At 40.5% G+C, this 22298-nt stretch overlaps 1 protein-coding gene across 1 annotated transcript in view; it reads right to left on the reverse strand.

Annotated features, from left to right (window-relative positions):
• Nucleotides 1-21734, reverse strand: part of SLC25A13 (solute carrier family 25 member 13) — a 102561-nt gene extending 80827 nt beyond the window's left edge. Inside the window, exon 1 of the mRNA XM_062495123.1 lies at nucleotides 21702-21734. Coding sequence (XP_062351107.1) covers nucleotides 21702-21713 — 12 coding nt within the window. The 5' untranslated portion in view covers nucleotides 21714-21734. The remainder of the gene's footprint in view (nucleotides 1-21701) is intronic.
• Between the last annotated feature and the right edge of the window lie 564 nt (nucleotides 21735-22298).

Consider the following 22298-nt stretch of genomic DNA (forward strand, 5'->3'; position numbering starts at 1 on the left):
TCCATAAAGATAAAACCAGCTATGAGCTGGCAGGCCTAGCACCTCTCCAGTGACATGAGAAGGCATTCCATAAAGGAGATATGAGGACAATAATGTTGTTACTGCTCTTTACAAAGAAACTGTGCAACAGACACACTTAAAATAAAACAGCTACTTCTATTAAGTAAGGTTCAGTGAAGAAAGCCCTCCAATAAACAACATTTACTATTAAAAAAACCCAGGAGACAACAGAGTACATCAACTGAAGTGCAGGACTCTAATCAAGTTAGAACACTCTTCAGGAAAGCCTGGGACACTGTACAGAAAATATCAGCAGGGATTTTCATTCCTAAGGCAGACACCTGAAAGTCTTTAGCAACATACTGCATGTACATATGTGTTATAATATATAGGAAGAATGAGACAGAACAAGCAATATAGCAATTGCACCTAAAAATGCTGAGTCCCTCCCATTACCAATCACATTCAACAAAGGTGCACAGAGAAAGGGAAATCTCTGTGAGAGACAGTAACACAGACTGATTTGCATGTTGGATCTCATATGTTTAGACTCCCTTACACCTTGACCTTAACTTCAGCCCGTTTTCTCCAGCAGATCTCTTTTCTCCACACTGACTTATGCTCAATTTACAGAGAAATGCATTTTCAGTCTCACTTCCATAGAGTCTTCCCATAAAAATGTAACTGTACAAAACAAGAAAACAGAATCCATTGAGAGTCAAGATTATATAACATTTCTGACCAACTCTATTAATATATTTGTCATATACAAGGTAAAAGAAACAGGTTGTGAAAGATTGCATGGTATCAAAAGACACAAAAAGACTAATAACACAGTGAGTGAGCTCCATCCAGTAAAAAACAACAACATGGGTGGGCAAGAAAGAAAAAGGAAAATCATTAATGTTAATATATCATTAATCTAATGGCAAAAATATAGTATCTGATCTTCTCACCTTTACAGCAAAGATCACTTTAGTACCCACAGTCTAAGGTGAAGAAAGGTGATTATGATCCAGGAATAATTGGGGATTGCTACAATATTCCAGAAAGTTTATTGCAACAGCAGCAAGTCCTAACCAAAGATAAAGAGATAAACAGCTCATATTCTTTCTTTCTCTTTGTTTAATCTGAATACAACTGAGATGTGAACGCAAAAGTTGACAGATGTAAGGCTGCCTCCCCTACACCTCAATATCTTCAAAAACCTCTTGACACTGGGCAGGTAAGATGTTGGACAGGAGTCCTTCTCCAAGCAGAGAGCCAGTGCTGTGGCAGGGCAGACAGCAGTGAGCTCAGTCTGTTTGGTTCTAGAGAACACCATCTACAGACACATACAGAGAAAAGATGTTTGATGAAAGGCTCAACAAGTGATCACAACCTCTTTTAACTTGTGTTGAAATTAAGATTATTTTTCAGAAGTTCATCCATTCTTAAGCACAACTAAAGAATCCAGTGTATATAGTACCACTAAAAGACATCAAATTAAAATTGAAACCTTATGTCTTGTAGGGATGCTCTTTAGTTTCATCACAAGTTATTGAGTCCACCTCTAAGACTCAAACACATGTGGCCCATTTTATGTAAGAGGTCAGATTAGATCATTGCAATGTTTCCTTCTGGCTAAAAGTATACATATACACTTCAAATGTGCAACTCCAAAGGAGATCAAACTGGGGTTTGACCTTTCATTCTTGTTTAGATGAGTGACTGGAGTATCAGAAACCAGCTAAAGCACAGTTACAGGCCAAGTTTGAATTCAGACCAGAAACCCATTAATACTGTTAAAGTATTATGCTAAAACAACACTCCAGTTTTTATGTTAATACAACTAACCCATTCGTGTAGATGAGAATCATCTTTCTTCCATGTTTAGACTAATACTGCCATAAACACATACAATCATTCTTCTAACCTAGCAACTGTCCTTGATTGCTTTCCATCATCATACCCATATCATAAGCTACAAGTATTCTGCATCAGCATCTCTGCAAGGCACTGTCTCCTGTTTCAGCTGCCTCAATAAACATTTTCTGTTAGTTCAACAAGCATATTCTCACCTCAGCAAAAGAACTGCCATTCCTTCTGCAGTAAAAGAACTTGACTGTGTTCTACAATGGAAAGTGAACTATGCAGAACTTGACATGACAAAGAAGATTTCAAGCAAGATGCGGACCAGCTCACCGAGCAGAGAACTTCTAGGAGAACTGCCACTGAAAGCAGATCAAAAGCCTTCTCAACAGACAACCTTAACAGCAAACCAAGTATTTCCCCTAGGAAAATACAGTTCAGATAGCATTTGGCATATCTGCCCAAAGCTTAGGGTAAGAAGAACTGGAAGAGAAGTTGATAACTACCAACCAGTTAGATACAGCCAGTTGATCAGTCTGAGTAAAATCAGCCTTGAGACAAAAACCTTTCTTTTCTACAAATGGGTCTGATTCTCACAGCCAAACATTTCAACTACACTTTGCAAAAGTCTAACCCTACACTAAGCAGAAGTTACTGCATTCCTTTGTCTAATAATACCTAGCAAAGCTAAGTTAAATAAATGTCATTAACAATAATCAACAGTCTTCTGTAGGATCTTTTCAGATCCTACAGACTGGTTCAGCACAAACAGATACAGAATAAACGCAATTGAAACTAGACAGTTGTGCTGAGTCTGTCCCACACAGTGGTGAAACAAAAGGAATTTGTTAGCTAACAAAGACAGTATATCTCAGGCAAAACTATTCACATTCATCTTCACTCCATCATAATTATAAATCTCTGGGCAATTCCCAGTCTCCTGCACTATAGGAGGTGGAAGCCTCACTTCCCTCAAGTGCATCAAAGCTAACAAACCTATTTTATCGCGCAATTACCTTCTAGCTTTGATCCTACTTTCAAAGTCACAGAACAAATGCAGATGGCTTGTTCTTACACAAGGAGATTCCCAATGAGCCATATATTTTTGCACACAAACTGATTGGGGACCAACACACAGTTACTAATTACATACATAAAAGAAAATCCTTGTACAGTTTGTCCGATACTTCCAAGTAGATACAGAAACCAAGGTGGTAACCAATATCTTAAGAAAAACTGCTACAAGAATTTCCAAGATTAGCTAATGAATGCTACGTAAAAATACATTTAGACTGTGTACTCCTAAAATTTTTGCATTTAAAGACCTGGAAAATAGAAGGACAATAAAACCACCCCAATACAAAGGTAAAAATAGCTAGGCATTGCCATTGCTCAGCAAAATCATTTAAGTAAAGGAAAATGCCCCATACTGTGGCCAACACAAACCACTCCAAACTTTTACCACTTACCAGAAAATGGAGTTAGGATACAATTGTTGTTATTCCTGCAACAAAAATCAATGCACTGCACCACATTAAAAAACTAAACCTGGAAACCAAAACTTTGATAAAAATAGAAATTTCTTTCACTTTTCATGTTACTATCAGAAAAAGCCCAGTTCTCCAACCCCTCTACCTATCCATCATAAAGTACTACCATACTATGACTGTAACTTCTCCCTCAAAATAATATTCCCTACTGTCTCATAGCTCTTCTGCAACACATTTTCACTCAGATGATCTTCAGGACAGTGATCCAAAGATACACAAGCGAGCTACGTTGTGATGGCCATTATGCAACATTAACATGTTCCTGTGTACCTCAGCAAACCAGAGCCCACCACTCACTTGAAGAATGTAATAATTCTACATAAGATATATAAGGGGTCCTTCAACAAAAAAGTTTATTTTCAAAGGACCTACTAAGAATGGTCAAGAGAGATTTTCATCCAGTCATGGGTATTTTTCCAAAATACCCACTCCCGCTCACCCTAGATGGAAGAGATTATAGATGTTAAGGCTGCTGCTTTGCTCTCTGCTTTGCTTTCTTACACCTTTCAGAAACAGAGGCATATCTAAGAATTATTAACCTGATAAAACATATTTGGTGGCTACCTCAGCCCAGATTAGAGACTTTCCCTTTTGATCCTCCTAGGGTATGTTTTGTTACAACAACGCTACTGTACAACCAGCGCACTGACCATATGCTCAAGACATCAACTGCCTCATTTTGATCTTTCAAAAGTAGTCACCCCAGTTTCAGGAATTTGTCTTCTAGAGGCTTACATCTAGCAGAAAAACATTCATCTCACCCAAAGAAGCAAAGGACAGAAAAATTCTCAAGAGTAACAACAGCAGGATTGAAAGCAGTTTCTAAAGAAGGCAGATAGTGAAGATACTGAATGATACTATTATTCAAAAATTATAAGGAAAAATTGGCAGACTATTAGGGCAGCATGAATCTTTGCGGGGACTTAATGTTATTAGCATAAAATATGTATTTTAACCAGGATAAAGCAATGGGTAGGTGACAAGACAAAAGGCCATTTAACACCACCATGGTTTTCAGGAGGTGGCACCTTCAGGAAGCATTGTCTCACAGCTGTGTAGAGCAACACTGAGTTCTGAGAGATCCATCTCAGAATGCAACATACAAGTTATTAACAAGCCTTTCCAAGGTACCCATGCTCATGGTGCTCAAGGTTCCAACAATTCACAGCTTTAATGAAGACAATCACTCCTGGTTTCACCTGGCCTCAAGTTTCTGACACCAACCACCACCTAAACACTCACTTTCCCCTGCCATAGCACAAAGCAGCTGTAACAGCCTAAAGAGGTGCTTTCACCAAGAAGAGTCACAATTCAAAGATTCAAAACAATGGTATGATGCTGCACTCCCAGGGAACTTCTTCAGAGTTTTCAACTGCACCTGACATCATACAGAACACAAAGAGACCTAAAAAGAGGCATTCCATGCTTTATCTGACACCTTCATGAATTACACAACCAACAATTGCAAGAATAGACATCCTGAACAATGTTATAAAAGGTTTCTGCATAATTTTCTCTCCCAGATGTCAACACAAAGTCCCAGTGAGTGAGCAAGATTGCTTGCAACAATATAAACAAAAACCTGTTGCCTTTTGAAGAAAGCAGACCTCAAGCAACGCCATATAAGGGTATCATAACCAGAATGACCTGCTCTTAAATAACTACTAATTTTATAATAATAATAATAATAAAGCATAATTTATGTACAATCAGACCCCATGAACTTCTGGAAAGTTTATAGGCAGCATCTCAAGTTGTTGCAAGAGTAATCTGTAATTCATGACTTCATGCTTGTGAATGAGCAAGTAAAGGAAATGTGCTGGAGAAAAGTTCCTATACATTACATGTCTTGACTAATAACTGCATGACAGGAATTATGCAGGAATAACTGACAGGTAAATGTGTTTTGTTTCAGTGTGGTGTTTTCTTCTTTGAAGACAGAAGTTCACTTTTTAAGATCCTATTTACAATTAATTCTAGCTCTTTAAAATGCTGCATCTCAGCAGCTCAGCCAACGGGGAAGGGTGTGGGAGTGGGCATGAATCCTTATGTGTGTATGGATCCAATCTACAACTTCAAAAAGAACAAATGACACCTGCACAACAGAAACAACATCACACACACCAAGTAAAATTATTAAAAGGCTGTAAATGTAAGACTAAAAGAAAAGCTGAAATCCTGTCGTTAGGATCTCTTCCCCATAGTTAACAAACACAACAGGAGCATTCCAGCACATACTCGGGCAAATGATAACACTTCACTACTCAAAACAAAAGAAGTGTATTATTTCTTTTTCTTTTTTTTTATCCCTACAGCACTCAACACAGTGGCATATTGGGCCATGGGCAACACGGCCATGGTCTGTGAAAACTGAGTCACAGTAACTATCAACCTTTCCCATATAAATATGCTAATAAGCCTCGGACTTTCACATTTAACAAAGTATCTCTTTCCCTTAAAATATTTTTACCTGTCATCTCAAAATACATATGCCAAAATATGTGTTTGCAAACACACTCTCTTTTGCCTGTAAACAAGGTCATCACTGTTGGTTCAACTAGCACCATACGGGCTTTAGTTTAAAATTATTACATAATCTCCCTGAAGACAGGGAGTACAAAGTAAAGGCAGTTTAACATTTTATTTCACAATTCTTACCTTCAATGTTAACAAACAGCTGCTTGATGTTTAAATATTAGCAGATTACACAGTTGCCACAGGACACTATGGTTACGTGACCTTCATTCTTGCTAAAGATCAGAACTGAAAGGTGAAGCTATCAAAGAAGGTACTCAGAAATATTTTACAGTTTCATGTGGGAATATAAAATAATCCAGTGAAGACCTATACTGTTTATGCAATGCTATCACTGTAATCCTAGGGGTTTATCTGCCATTGACTTGCCACACCTCAGTCAAAATTGTTAAAGGAGGTTTAATTGTTGCTCACAATAACTCTCCATAATTAACCTAAGTTGTAAGATACCTGACAACAATAATTAAAATCTTCTCATCTCCTTAAGAAACTGCAGAAACATTTTCAGCATTTTAATTACAAACTATTCTGATTTTAGCTTGAATGATTTTGGCTTCTCATCTGTGAGTCTATTTTATCATAGATATTTGCATAAAGCAGTAACTGTTTCATTAAAACATTAAATTTATTTCTGCTGCATTGCCCTCTGAATGTTTTTGTGAGATCACTTGGTTGCAGTGGAAAAAATAATGATGATGTCAAACTGAACATTTTGATTTAAAGATGGGAATTTAAGTTAAAAACCTTAAAATTACTTTCAGGAAAGCATTTTTAGCAGAGGAGAAAACAGCATCAAACCATTTTTTTTCCAAGAAAGGCATTTCCATTGCTTTGAGGGCATTGCAGATTGCTTTTAAAAATGCCAGATTAACAAACACAGAGCAGTGTTTAATACACTAGAGAAAACCTAGCACTTTTCTTTTAATGTCTCAGTAACCGGGAACTCATCCATTTAATTTCTTGGACACTTGGGTTGATGTCAGCACCCTGACATCACCAAATGAATTCAGACCAGCATGTCGCCATCCCATAGTATCCTACTTCTTAGCCCCAACTGTCAAAACTGCAGCAGAATTCCAAAAACTCTTTCTGACTAGTTGATCCAAAACTTTGCAACACAAAAAAGTAATGCTTTAACTCAAAAAATAAAAAATGCTGGGTGATCAATCAGTGATTACAGCTCACAGCTTTCACAACCTGCACTACCCCAGAAAGTCTGCAGTGACCAGAAAAGCCAGAAAATCACACACTGGTTTTCATTAGCTACACCTCTGTTTGATCAAATTGTGGGTCATACACAACACAAACCCCCAGGTTTTCAAAGCTACAGAAGACTTGCAGGCACACATTCTGTATAAAACTTCCTAACATACTGGAGGAAAACAAGTGCATTTGGCAGTATTTCTGGGCATATTTTGCTAAGGTATTTCCATCATTTTCAAGTGTTCAGTGCTCTCTTTACTTCTTTCTCTCCCCACACATCCAGAGGAAAAGGGAAAAAGTTGATTTATTATCTTTAACTTGTCAAAGGCACACAGAAAAAGGAACTATTAAGTACTATTTCAATTATACAGGATTTGAATGCTTGCACACTTGAGAATTAAGTTTTCTGGTTTGGGTTATTCTCATATCTGAGATACTGAATCTATAGGTTACATGTAATGGAAAACCAAAAGCAAATTGCAAGAGGTTTACAGTCATTAAGAGTTTTACATCACTATTTTCTTTATGGAGACAAAAGAGGCTCAAAACTTCTGTAGTATAATCTTCACAATGCAGAAAAGACTGTACCTGCTGCTTCACACCAGTTAGTCTTGACAGAAAAGATTCAGACCAAGTGACTGATCTAGGTCTGTGAACAGACTAAAAGCAATTGTATAAAGTTTGTTGTTGCCATGTTTTTCTTCCTTTTGAACAGCATCAACGTGGGACTAATTCATGATCTTTTGAAAGTAGTTTCCAGTTAGACTGACACACAATGGCAAGCAGTCTTAGACAGGTGAAGTGACAGGAAGGAGGAAGGCTGACTTGATGTCAGTGACAAAAACTATTTTAATGGAAATGTGAAATTATTCAAAAATTTCTTCTCCTAAACACGTGAAGATTTTTCTAGTCAGATTCAGACTGCACAATGGGCTGAGAGAAGGAATCAGGCAGACCCAGTATTTTTACATACCATGTTTTTCTAATGGCTTTTCATACTCAGTGCCTCATTTAAAGGTTTCTTCTGTCAAAGATCTGTTAAATCAGTGATGTTTCATCAAATAGTAATTGTCAAACATGATAAAGAACTACAATAATAATAATAAAATACGTGACCAAGAGGTTTCAGTAGACAAGGATCCAGGGAAGACTGGAAATAGGTTGTATTTCCAAGGCACAGAAAAATGACAACAGTAATGAAGTCTGCTGTTTGTATTCAGCAATAGTAATTTTCAGACCTCTTCTATCCTAAAGTAAGACCTACATATCAGGTCATGCAATGGACAGACAGGACAACGGAATTAACATAACAAAGGACAGATGATAATGCATGACTGCTACTGTGGAATGTATCTTTCAATTAAGTCTTTTAAGTAGGGAGACACCTGCCCTGCTACTGATACGAGGTAACATCCCAGTCTCTCTCCCACACTAAGAACACACACCAGACCCCAGATTTGACTAAACAGATGTAGAGGGCACTTGACATAAAAGAACTGGGAAAAAAAGCAAAGCTACACTATAAACACATACTACCAAGAGGCATTAGGACAGGAGGTTTTATTTCTCAGTATAGGAAACCATGTGTCTATACATTTGAACACAGACCTTTAAACCAGAGTTGCATGCACAGACACAGAATCTTTGTGTCATGATCCTGCTGATGGCCTTTCATGTTTTGGATATGTTACCTCCATTTTGATTAACACCCATCAACCTTTGACGAAAGATGTAGTGAGATGCCGCTCGAGCTACTCCAACACTGAATAATTTGCTGTAATTTATTCCATTAAAACTACCCTAATTTGCTGCTTTACTTTGATGAAGTGGGCACTTTTCATAACTTCCCAAAATTAAATATCCATTGGCTGAGGCAAAAACCCAAAACCTCCCAAAAATTATGATTCTGCTGGCTGAGAGAATTCAGGGAAGTTGGTATAAGAAACAGCAACTAAAATATAAAGACAATTCGAATTTCTTCCTCCTAGTAGCTGGATGATTGGCATTTGGTTTAGGATCATCCTTGTGAAAGCATCCTCCCCTGCAGACTAAGTGCATTTTTAATCAGTGGGCAAATATCATCAGGAGGAAGTGTTGGGGGTTGGTTCTTTCCCTTTTGCCTCTGTGGAATTTTCCCCATTGTCATGCTAAGATACCTGTTGACTGGGCCCTGGTGACAAGGGGGAGGGGAGGGAAGAGGGAAACCCCTCGATATCCAAACATCCAGAAGAGCAGATGGAAGGCTCTGGCTCGGCCCATTTCCCCTGTGGAGTTGGGACAAGAAGGATGATCGGTGCCTCAGCCCCATCCCTGCCATCCCAGCACCGGGAGCCATCCTCACTGCTGTGGGACCCTGCCCTGCTGCCTTCTCGCTGTAACCTGCCACCATCCAGCACTCTGCTGAGCACCAGGACCCACACCGTGAGCAGAGAGCTCTCTCTCCATCTCTCTCCCCCCCTGGGACAGCGCTGCCATCACCCCCAGCCCTCCTGCAGCTCTGCGGGAGCCGCCCGCCCCCAGCACCGGGAACTGCAGCTCAGGGAAAAGGTGCCTGCAGCCAAAAAACACTGGGACTGAGTTACTGTTCTGTTTGTGGGTAATTTCATAGCTGTTGTTGTTCTAGTTTGTCTTGTTAGATATACTAGTAAAGAACTGTTATTCCTACCCCCATATCTTTGCCTGAGAGCTCCCTTAATTCCAAAATTATAATAATTGGTAGGGAGGAGGGATCACACTTTTCATTTTCAAAGGGAGGCTTCTGCCTTTCTTAGCAAATACCTGTCTTTCAAACTAGGACAGGAAGGTAGAAAAAATGTGTGCCCTTCCATATTTTGAAATCTACAGGCATTTTGCTCTGTACACAATATCAGAATGAAAAACAAAGCACAACGAGTTCTAGTTAATTTTTTCTCCTCATCTCCTTGCAAAAGCAACTCTAAAGAAAGACTCAATCTGCCACAGAACCTTCACTGAACTTTCAATTTCCTATTAACTTTAAACTTATCTTCTCAGACAGAAATGAAGCTTGGCACCAGGAAAGAACATTTTTAAATCCTCAGTGAATAAAGATCAGGTAGAATTCACCTACAGAAACTGAAAAATTCAAAAAGGTAAATACAATGGAGTGTGGAAAAATGTCTGGTCAATGGCATTTTACATAATAATCTGAATTCCAGTAAATCAATTTCAATTACAAAGGAAGTACCAACAAGATCACAGTGTCACAAACACAGAAAGAATAGATTCTACTGGGGAAACAAGTGAAATTCAAGTATATCAAATCTCTGTTCTTATCCTTTTCTTAAAATTTTCAGTCTAAGAAATTTCTCCAACTATATAGGAAATACTCAGACTGATTCCCCACACTTCCCTCCCTATGCAGTTCCCCAACCTCTCAGAAATTATATCTTTTAGATTTGCTCAACAGCTGTTTAGCTCAACAGCCATGGTTTTGATACTTCACAATACTAATTACACAAAACCATCTGAATCACAGAATCACAGAATATGCTGAATTGGAAGGGACCCACAAGGATCAAATCTAATTCCTGTCACTGCACAGGACCATCCACAAGAGTCACACCAAGTGCCTGAGGGCATTTCCAAACACTTCTTGAACTCCTTCAGGCTTGGTGCTTCCCTGGGCAGTCTTTACCAGTGCCCAGTGACCCTCTGAGTAAAGAATCTTTCCCTAATATTCGACCTAAACCACCCCTGACACAACTTCAGTCCTTTCCTCGGGTCCTGTCACTGGCCACAAGAGTAAAGAGATCAGTGTCCACCCCTCCTTTTCCCCTCTCAAGGAAGTTCTAGACTGTGTTGAGGTCTTCCCTCTTCAGAAGAGCCTCCTCTTCTGAAGGAGGAAGGAAAACTAAATCTGCTTCTAGGTATTTAAAAGGTTGGCTAATAACTGTGGTCATCTGGCTACACAACATCTTCTGTATTCTACCTTTGAAATTAAATTTACTCTTTGCAATCCTTCAATTACCCTAATCATCAAGGCCATAACAATCACAGCTGTAAAAAGCACACATATTACTCTTCTGATAGGTGCCCACAATTGCAAAAATAACCTTTAAAAGCCTTAAAAATTTTAAACTGATGGAATTAAAAAAAAAAACGTAACTAGACATTAAGAGTTACAGGGTACGTTATCGTCACATGGGATTGATTCACAGCGGGACCTGAAGACTGGAAAATTATTTAAAGAGTGCACCCTTAAAGTGTAATGCTAATACTCTTCAAGTAAAACTATTCTTTGATATTTCTGTTTTGAAAAGATGACACAGTCAAGTTCAAGCTATATAATTTGTGGCTAATCTCAATATAATCTAACAATAGTTCTACAGATAACTACAACTTTAGGACGATTATTGCCAGCACACCAAAACTTGGACCTTTACAGGTGAATTTAATTCTGTTGTCTGGCACCTTCTATCAAATAATACCTGCTGGTCAAAAAGCATTTAATGAGCTTTAAAATGCTCCATTTCTGAAGGATTCTTGTCTGAATTACAACATATCATTAACTATCTGCTTCCCTGATCAGTCTGTTTTGCTGCCAGACAATCCTGTCCCGGATACCCAAATGAGGTGCTGGAACACATTCATTATCAGCTTTCTGCAAAGCACTGCACTTCACAAAAAGGTAATCTTACAGGTCTGAATAAATATACAACTGTGTTTTTCTCCACATCACATCAAATTTAATTAATCCAGTCATATGCAATAAGATGCAGCGTAAACATCTTTTTTCCATTATTTGCAGCCGGTTTTCATCAAAGAGAATTAGTAATAATGCAGATAGCACTAACAGGGCTGGAAAGTGTTCACCTGTCCTAAGGACAGTTTGTGGACCAAGAATTAAGTCGCAAGAGTGGTTACCTGTTCTGTTCATTGCAATCACAACCATCTAAAATATTAGCAGTATGACTGCCAAAAATGTGAAAAGATTACAGAGATGTGCAGAGTACAGAAAATTTGCCACTTAAGAATGGAAACATATTTTAGAGTAACTAAAACAATCACAAATTGCAGTACCACTATTTATTACAATAAACTTAGGTTGCCTAAGTTTTCCAAACACAATATCTGGGTTAAAAACAAACAGACAGACAAAAAAAAAGAGAAAAAAAAAAAGAAAGAAAAAAAAAGAAAATAAAAAACCCCCACAAAGACAAAACCCAAAAAAGGTAAAAACAGTCTCAGGTGTCTGTTCTCAGAGTACCCCTCCCTCTGACTCTGGTCCAGAGCCTTTGAGATCAGGTCTTCTGCTGAAGGGATAAACCAATATTATTGATGCAAACGTGGACGGGCTGGTAGGGAGCAAGACCAAGGGCATATGGAGGTCATAAGTCATAAAGGTAACATCAACCTAAACCACAGATGCATGAAACTTCTCTGTAGCTTCATTTTTTTCATTTTGACCTTTATATATTTTAATATGGATTATTCATAAAATGACAGAGTGCTTAACAATTCACATATGTATCAATCATTCAAAAACTACCAGTCAAAGGAAAATAAAACATAGATTATTGCACGGCACTCAAGGTTCCTTCATCTTCGGCATCAGCCATCAAAGTCATCCTCCTTTAATTTCCCGGATTTCTGGAAAGTTAGGATTTCATTTCTAAGAGTTAGAATTTCACCAGCTGCCTGACTCCTACAGACTAAGGCTGCAGTCATCTTCTCTGTGTGGTGTTGAGCTAAGGCTGATCAGCACTGCTAGAAAGACATGTAGGGACCAGCTAGGCTAATCAAGGCAAAACCAACCACAAACTTGCCTAAAGCAAGTGGCAGTTATTCCTTCTACAGTAAAGTCAGCTCACTTTTGAATACATAAATAAGCCAATCAGACACACACCTTTAAAAAAAACCAACAAAAGCAACACAACATTAGAAATCATTTGCAAGGGAAGTCTGATTTTATTACTTCTGCTTTCTCAGAAAAATCCTTTTAAAAACATTTCTATCAGTCCAGATATTTGGCTATAGAGAGAAAACAGGACAAAATACTTTAAAATAGTTCAGTATAAATATTTAAAGGAAAAATTATGACATGGCTTTCTTGGTGTTTCAGTTCTATTTTTTACTTTCATTCTTTCACTTTAAATGTTTGCCCACTGGCATGTAAATAACTAGTGGGTAATTAGTTGACCAGTTAGTTCTATGACAATATCACAATTTTGCCTATGCATTATTACAGTTACATCTGCATGACTACATTCTTGCACCATACCTCCTACCTTTAGGGAAAAATCCCTACAATCTCTATGGCTCTCCCAGCATGAACCATGGCTGACAACAGATAAACCACTTACCAAAAGTAAAAAACCCTGCCTTCTCATTTCTCTGCTGAGCAGTGGAAAATGCAAAAGTATCTATAAATGCATGGCAGTGTGGTCACACTAAACAACCCTTCGCAGGTTTTCAGCTTAAGGTATTTCTGTGCTCAGTGCCATCCACAGAGCTCTTTAAGCTGCTTTGCTGTGAACCATATTAGGGAACTGATCTGATCTGATGCAAACAAAACCAATTTATATATATTGAAAAAGGGAAAAAAAAGTGTCACTTTTTGCCCAGTCAGTTATCCACTCCAATTCACCCCTACACCATTACACTACCCTACTGTTGCCAATGAATCATTATTTAGTGAAATCACAACTTCACAGCTACCACCAGCTTTTAAAAACTGCAGTGACCTGGCAGTTCAGGAAAAAAACAAGTACCTCTCCACACCAACCCAACCAACAGAACAGCTAGAGCTAGTTCAGCCCTGGAATCAGAGCAGAGAAACAATCAGCCCAGTATCAGGAAGGCAAAGAACCAGTCCCAGAGATCTGGTCTAGCCTTGCCCGGGCTTTCAAAAAAGAACCATGAAGATCCTAAAATTATGGAAGTAGTGATGATACTAAGATTTTAAAAGTATTTTAAAAGTCTGGCTGTGTGGGCACAAGTCTGCTCATCTCAGTGCACTCTCTACAAATAAAACGTGTTTGTGTATTTGCAAATTCCACTTTGCTCAGCCTCTAAGGGTCTGATCCATTACCATGCTTCACTACCTCTAGTCACAGCATGATGCAAAAACCACTCAATTTCTACAAGCAGAAAGTCACATGCAATTTAAGGTTTCAGGATTCCAGAAGTTTCACCAAGGTGCATATCCAGAACTGCTGCAGCCCTGTTTTGAGCATGTACAGACATTTCAGACACGCTGATCAGGCACCCAGCAATCAGCAACCACACATGCATCATGTCCAATGCATATTGGCAGTGAGCACCAGGCAGCAACCCTCTGAAATTGTGGCAGCTGGAGGCATCATTCATGCAAAATGCATCAATACTGCTGGCAACAGAGAATCCAAATCTTTCCCCCTCCCAGCTGGGTACCCTAATTGCTAGAAACTGAACCAGATTCTGGCCCACAACTCTTGCCCCCAATTTGTGTTGCATTATAACAACACAATGCAATGGCTCTGCCCAAAATAGAGGTGCAAACCTTGTGGTTTAAAGATCCTCCAGGGACTTTTCCTTCTCTTCATCCCTACTCTTTCATTTCCCAGTGGCTGCCTTAGATGCTCCCCTAGTCAGCACAGCGGCTATTTTGGTAGTGATTCCTGACACCTCTGGTAGGTTTCTTAATTCCAAAGTGGGTAAAAAAGTTGGGCATGGAGATGTCAATCTAAAGAACACCAAAAAATCATCTTTTTTTCACAGGGCCAGAGTGTAAGGCAGATCTCCAAGGAGACTCCAAGAGTGACCATACTGGTCAGCATAAAAACACTTATTGGAGGCTGCCTAGGCAGGCACACCATTATAAATACATCAATCCAGCAGCTGATGTTTAGGGATCTCACATGTATCCAACAAGAGGAATGTGATTAGCTCTTCAACAAGCTGTTTCTTCTCTAAATGCACATAGTTTGGTCTACATGCAGTCACTTTGCCACTTGCTCTCTCAAATGTTTCTTCCTTTCGTCTTCAGAGGAAAATAAAAATGCCAACAACCCATTCTTTGTGAGCAATTTCATCCTTTAACATACTGGATTTTGTTCAGGTCAAGTTACATTTTTGGTAAAGAATATAATTGCAATTGCCTGTTTCTAAGATCTTGTAAATAGCATGACATTATTTTAAAAACTTATGAAAAATGCATTTACAGTGTTGCTTTAAGTGTTTTAACACAGCTTCAGCTAAAATTGCTTTATTCCAAAGCAATTGAATATAGAGTATTTTCATAAGGACCTCTTTGTATCTCTGCAAATGACTGATACACATACTTTCCAGAAAGAGAATGCACCAGAAAATACGCAATCTTACATTTTACTAGCCATAGTTATCTAGCAGCATAAAACATCAGTTGCTCTGTTCCTGAAGATCATGTTGTAGCTAAAACAAAACAGCATGATTAGCAGAGTCAAGTACTGACTTATGCAAGTTTAGGTTTGGCACCATACATACACGAAGGCTCTATTCAGTATGGTAAAGCCACTCTACAGCCAAAGCAGAGGCAATTCCACAGATTGAAAGCAAAAATGAAGCTAAAATTCAGCAGCACATTCATGCCATCTTCCAGGAAATACAGTATCACATACCTCCTTGTCATACTCCTTGGACAACATAGACAAATAAAATAGACATTGGCCTAAACAAGCTGGTCAGAAGACACATTGTTATCACTCAGGGCTGTAAGCTTGTCTACATTACAGCTCCAGGAGGAGTGCCTTTAACATGTGGTTTGAGGCACACTTGGAAGAGCTTCTCTAACCTCCTGGGACACAAAGCTGCATAGAAAGAGCAAATTATTTCCTGAGGTGATAAAATCCAGATAACTTTAAATACTTTTCAGCAGGCATCAAAAAAAACAAGGTATACACATAACTGCTGGCTCCAGTAGCCCTCTCCTAGGCATGAAGCAAAATCACCCTTCAATTCCTCTTACAGGGATACCATAATAGAAAGAATCATGTTTCAAAAACTTGCCAAAACCATTGGCAGTCGCAAGGAGCGATGCCATTGGTACCTAACATACTGAAGACATGAAGCAACCTCTTCCACTGCCTCCTGTTGCCCACACCTTGCTCTGATAAGGAAAGGTGGGGCCAGAGAGGAAACAGTAGTACAAAGACACAGGTAAACTCATTTGAGACAAAAAACCCACTGTAATAAAGCTGATTTTCAGGGTAACTCAGCATCCACTGAGGAAGAGAGCTGTATGGACTTTTTCCACAGCAGTTGCTCCATGAGTGTCTTTTCTGGGATTATTCTTCCAGTGGGCCCTGTAGCATGCTGTGAGTCTTCTGAGACTAGGACTCAACCAGTCTCCTGAGGGTACACATCATAAGCAAAGATTTATTTATGCAGTAATAGAAACCAAATAAACTAAACACATAAACTGTGACAGGCAGGACAGTGGAGTAAATTACTTGGTTTCTCCTCTGTTTCATCTGCAGTCATCAGTCATGCTACTTTGTACTTAGAAAAGGTCTGAATTTATCAGCATTCATACAAATTCAATGTCCCTCTATCAGGCAAATTCTGGTCTCTTAAGAAATCAAGATGCAGTAATAAGTCACAAGCAGCATAAATACATGGTTTTTTTCTGAGGGGAAAGTGGAAAGAAGAGTCTTATGATACATACAGTGTTTAAGAATTTACATATTTCTGCACAGATCAAAAATATAACTATGCATGAGCAAGCACTGCTGGACCTGCACAGACTAGCAACAGGACTTTCCACATGGATATTACATAGCACTATTACATCCAAAAAATTATCATGGTATCATTAAGTGCCATAATACTATTAAATCTATAGTACATAAACTCAGAGGTGCTTCAGGGAAACAGATCGTTCTCTCCTTACTCACTAACCACTTTCCTCTCCAAAACTCATCTCACTGAGTGGCTGGAGCCTGTCCACAATGGACACAGGAGCCCATCATGAATCCCTCACCTATTCTTTTCTGAGGGCCCAACAAATCCATTTCCAATGCAATGCAATTCTTCTCTTCCATTCTGCTGGAGGAAGGGAAGAATGCCACGATTGAGGGCAAGAAGAGTGAATTGAATCTGCTCCCAGGCACACTCCATGCTACTGCTAGCACAGGAGAGACGAGCACAGGAGAAGGAGCTGGCCAAAGAGGCAAAGTGGAGCTGTGTGATGTACAAAGGGACACACTGGGTGTACATGGCAGCAAAATAAAGTGGCATGGTTGTGTCAGCATCTAATATATTTGGCATTGTTTGCAATCACGTTTATTTGGAATTGCATTGCCATTGTGCCTGCATTTCAACCACTGCTTATCCAAACCTCACTAATTCACATCATCCAGGGCAGGTACTGAATCGCTTCTGCAGACAAAAAAGTTTGTAGAGACAGGGCCAGTGGTATCAATCCCTCACTGAACTCCAATTAATACAGCTGAGGTGATGCATCATGCAGGACTGAGGTGTTCAGTGTGAGATGTCTCACTTCAGAAACACCAGGACATACAAGGAGCCTGTGCCTTGGGACTAACTATTTTTGATGTGACAAGGTTTAGGATTTTAAAGGTAGACATGGCAGTAACCAGAAACAACATTTTATTCCGCTGATACAGCTACCACAATAAACAGTTTCAGAAAAACACAAGAGAAAAGAGAATTTAAAAAAAAAAGTTAAATACATGAAAACTGTATAACCAATCTTATTTATCTTGCATTTGAACTATCCCAAATATTGTCACATAAGTTAGCAACAAATCTCTTTTTGGTACATTATTGATGTGGTTTGACAGTCAGGCATTTGTTCCTTGAAAGACTTACACATGCACTTAAAATTAAGCATGCAAGCAGTCCCATTGGGTACTGATGTAAGGTTCATGCCTTCATTTGAACAGTCATTTCACAACTAGCTTTTATAGCATGCAATGTTTGTGTTCACTTTGTTAGTAAGACAATAATTTTAAAATTACTTATACATTCTGGGTAGCACGAGCAACCAGTTTGTGCCCAATGGATAAAAGTTCACATATGACACACTAAAAAAAAATTACATTAGAAACAGAGAAATTCCTCCGTGTTTTGAAATCAACTCCTGTATCATTATTATGTAGTTCATACAATTACTGAAGTTTATTCACATGCTATCCATAGCAGAGATAAAGTTTAATGGAGTACAGGTGCTTCCATGCTAAGCCACTGTTTTTACAGTTCTCTAGACTTTGATTCGTCTACCAAAATTATTTGAGTTTGGAATTCTCATTAATGCAATTTTTAACTGTTTTGATTGTAGCTTAGTGGTTATGAAATACAAAGTTTAAAAATATATACTATCTCCCATTATAAATACCAATTTCTGACCTTAAGTTGAACAAAGTAGCATAGTAGCAAAATCAGAATCAACTACAGAAAGAAGTCTCATTGAGACATACCTTAGAACCTCCTACTGAAAATACGTTCATATCTTACCAAGCAGTAGAACTTTAAAAAGACAGCAAGTGACACTTTGCACATGCATGAGACAACAGCTATGCCCAGAACTTGTAACAGAATAGGGATCAAGGGTAACTGACATTCACTCAACACAAACATTTAATTTTGCTGTAAAATACACACCAGGTGAACAGCAAGGGGCATTAGCTAGACTACGTAAATTCTTTTTAGAACTATCTGGCTAAAGGGCAGAAAAACAACATTGTGATTGCATTGTTAAACACTCAAAATGAAGAAATAAGCAGGACACACTACCTAAAACATTAGTGCTTTGTACCTGCATTACCATAAAGATGTTCCACGTAGCCTCTTTTTTTGCACAATGCAGAAAAAGAAGCCAGTACCTAGGATGGTAATTTAGTTACCAGTGGGGTAAAAAGCTACTGGAAAATCTCACCTCTGGCTTTTACTGGAAATTTGTATGAATTTACAGTGGAGTTTTCCCAAAACAGTTTCAGAAAATGTTTCTGAAGTTTAAGAAAAGCCACTGATGTGTAACACATATAATTTAAAATGTTGTATACGTTGCAAACATTGAGCTATATACAGTGAAGGAAATTAAATAGGGCTGTAGTGCCCATTTCTTGATACCTGAGTGCTTAACTATGCAGCCTTAACAGTATCACATTTGGGTTTTCCTTTTGAGAGACTGAATTCCTAGAGTCTGCTTAAAATGTCAACATTTGAAATCTTGCAAGCAAAGACCAATTACATTCAATCCCAAAGACTCATATGCCTAAAAGGGTATAATTAAAAAATTAAAGGAAGCGGTCATGCAGGATACCGGCAAGGGTAAAGGACTAAAGAAATTTTAGAAAAAGCATTTAACTCACCAGTCCATTGTTTGGCTGAGGTGAAAAAGGCAAACATTACTGAGATGCATCAGTGAGGAAGTTAGAACACAAATCAAGGCCCGTGCCTGCAAGCACACGTGAATAGCTTCAGGGCCCAGAAGCTCTTTCTGTGGCAAAGTTATTCATATGTGTGCTTGCAGAACCTAAGCTCAGATCTTACTCTTAAAGTACAAAATGCTACTTATATTTTGCTACTGACCTCCATATAAATAGAAATTCACCGTGTTTAACTGTTTCAACTGTAAAAGACAAAAATCCCCTTGAAATCTCACAAGGTGACACAATTATTCCATTCTAGCTGCTCACAGTTTTAGTTTGTTTGTTTGTTGTTAACATAAGTCTCTCAGAATGTGTTTAGGCTTACGAACCAGAAGCCTTCTTTGGAAGCTATGTGAGGACTGTACACTCTGGGGTACAAAGAGCTGTATCTCTGCCTTGCAATACATCAAGAATGCTTATGACATGACAATTAAGCCATTATTCTTTTTATTGGGTATCTCTCTGCCAAGCCTGATGCAACCTGACATATACAATATTCAATTAAGTGTCTCTTAAAGTGTTGAGTCTCTCCAACATATACTTATGTAGATTTTGGGCATCTGAACTGTGTAAGAAATCCAGCTTAAACAAAAAGGACACTACACAATTGCGTAGCATGGAGCACACATGTCTACCCAATTAAACAATAACTACACATACAGTATTTTAAAATATATGTGACTAGCATAGGTTCAAATGGATTGCAGATTACAAACCACTGCTTGGAGAAGAGAAAGCAAGTAAAAGGTTCAAAAAACCATAGAATAGAAGACTTTTAAGTCTTTACACACCAGTAGTTTGGTAAGATGTAACTGATATGTGTTTATGGACCAGTGGGCAATCAAAAAATTTTAAAAAGGCTAGACAGCTGAGATTCACTAATAGTGAACACAAAATTTGGGGATGCCTAGCACTAGCAATGAGGGATCAAATATTGCTCAATCCACTAAAATAGCATGCAGTTCAGATAACCTAAGTTCTTACAGAGAAACGTGCTGACCAAAGCAGCTCTGTGATACACTAGCTGCAATAAAGGAGCACACAACTCCAGCCACACTGAGCTATGTGCTGCTTTGAGTTGTCTGGGGAAGCTTTGTTTACTAATGTTTCCTCAATGTAAGTTTTATCACTGACTACAGTAAAAGAAGGACATGGAGTAATTTCTTTTTGAAGTGTCAATATTCAAATACAAAAACAAATAAAAGTAGTAAGTTTTGAAATACCAACACTATATCTAATTTTATCTCCCTTTAGATATGGCCTTGATCCAGCTAATGGTTATTTTTTTTTCTGGGATGGGAATACATTTTTAGGTGATTAAATCAAGTATTTCAATTTGTTTATCCTTCTGATCAGCAAAAAAGCCCAAATGGCAAGTATCCACCTGGCACGAGAGTACTGAGAAGTAAAAATGGTTGGAAATGATAACTAGACGTGATAACAGAAGGTAAAAAAACGTACAGGGAGAAAACGGGAGAAAATTCAAAAAGGTACTATCGCGCTAAGGCCTAGAAGCAGGACAGGGCTAACATCTGTGCCCACCCCGGGACCAGCAAGCCACCGTCCCGCAGCATCCTCTCGTCCAAAGAGGTGTGTGTGTCCCCATGTACATGTGTGTGTCCCCATGTACAACACGTGTGTGTCCGCATGCACAACACGTGTGTGCGTGTGGCTTTATGCATCTGTACATGTGTAAGAAGGTGCACGGCGGGGCTCTCACTGACACACTACTGGGCCCAAATGCGCTTGCTGGAGCCCCGGCCGGGCCAGGGCACGGGTGCCCAGCGGGGAACTGCGGGGTCTCGCCGGGGAGAGCGACGCCGGCACCGATACTGGCATCGATACCGGCACGGCGGCACCGGCCGCGGGAGGCGCCGTGCAGTGTCATTCACGCCGATGATGCATCGCAAGGGGACCGCAGGCCCGCTGCTCCCGGCGCGGGCAGCTGCGGATCCCGGCCGCGCTGGCACCCAGCCCCACCGGCCGGGGGGCCGCCCGCTGCCCACCCCCCGCTCCCCCGGGGCCGGCGGCGAGCGGCCGCCGATCCGCGAGGAGGAGGAGGAGGAGGAGGAGGCGCCACCGCCGGGCTTCGTCAAGGACAGGCCCGAGGTCAAACCCGGCAACCGCCCCGCCGCTGCCCGTTCCCCACCGCCGCTCGCCGCCTGCCCGCCCGCCGGCGGCGGTGCCTTACCTTGGCAGCCATGCTGTGCCCGGCGCGGCCACCCCTTCCCGTCCCTTCCCTTCCTCCGCTCCCCTCCCTTCCGACCGCGGCGCGCAGCTTCCCCGCCTGCGCACCAGCCCGCCAGCGCCGGCCGTCACCGCTCGCTCTCACAGGCAAGGACGGGGCGCCGCCCCCGCCCGGCCCCGCCGCGGCCCCGTGATCGCCCGGCACGGTCCGGACCGGCCCCGCGGGCTCCGCGCTGCGCCCCGGGCGAGGCGGCGGGAGATGCGGCCTCGGGCACCGGCGGGACGCCGGCGTTGCGGGGCGAGCGGCGCCTCATCCCAGGGAAGGGCCCAGCTGCCCTCCTGGGTCCTCCACGGTTCGGGCTGGTGGCCCAGCGGGCGCACGGGGACCCCGAGCTCCTGGGGGCCCTGCAGGCTCTCCGCCCGCTGCAGACGGTGACCGTGTCACCAGCTGGTGACTCGCGCTGCTGACCCCGGGGAATGCCCCCGGCGTGCTCGGAGGACGGCGGGGCGAGCAGCGGAAGGACGCCAACGCCTTCACATCAAACCCTGCTGTCCTGCCCAGCGCTGTTTTCTTCCCCTCAAGACGGGCTGTTCGAGGGAT

This window comes from Cinclus cinclus, chromosome 1, assembly GCF_963662255.1.
Source record: "Cinclus cinclus chromosome 1, bCinCin1.1, whole genome shotgun sequence".
NCBI lineage: Eukaryota > Metazoa > Chordata > Aves > Passeriformes > Cinclidae > Cinclus > Cinclus cinclus.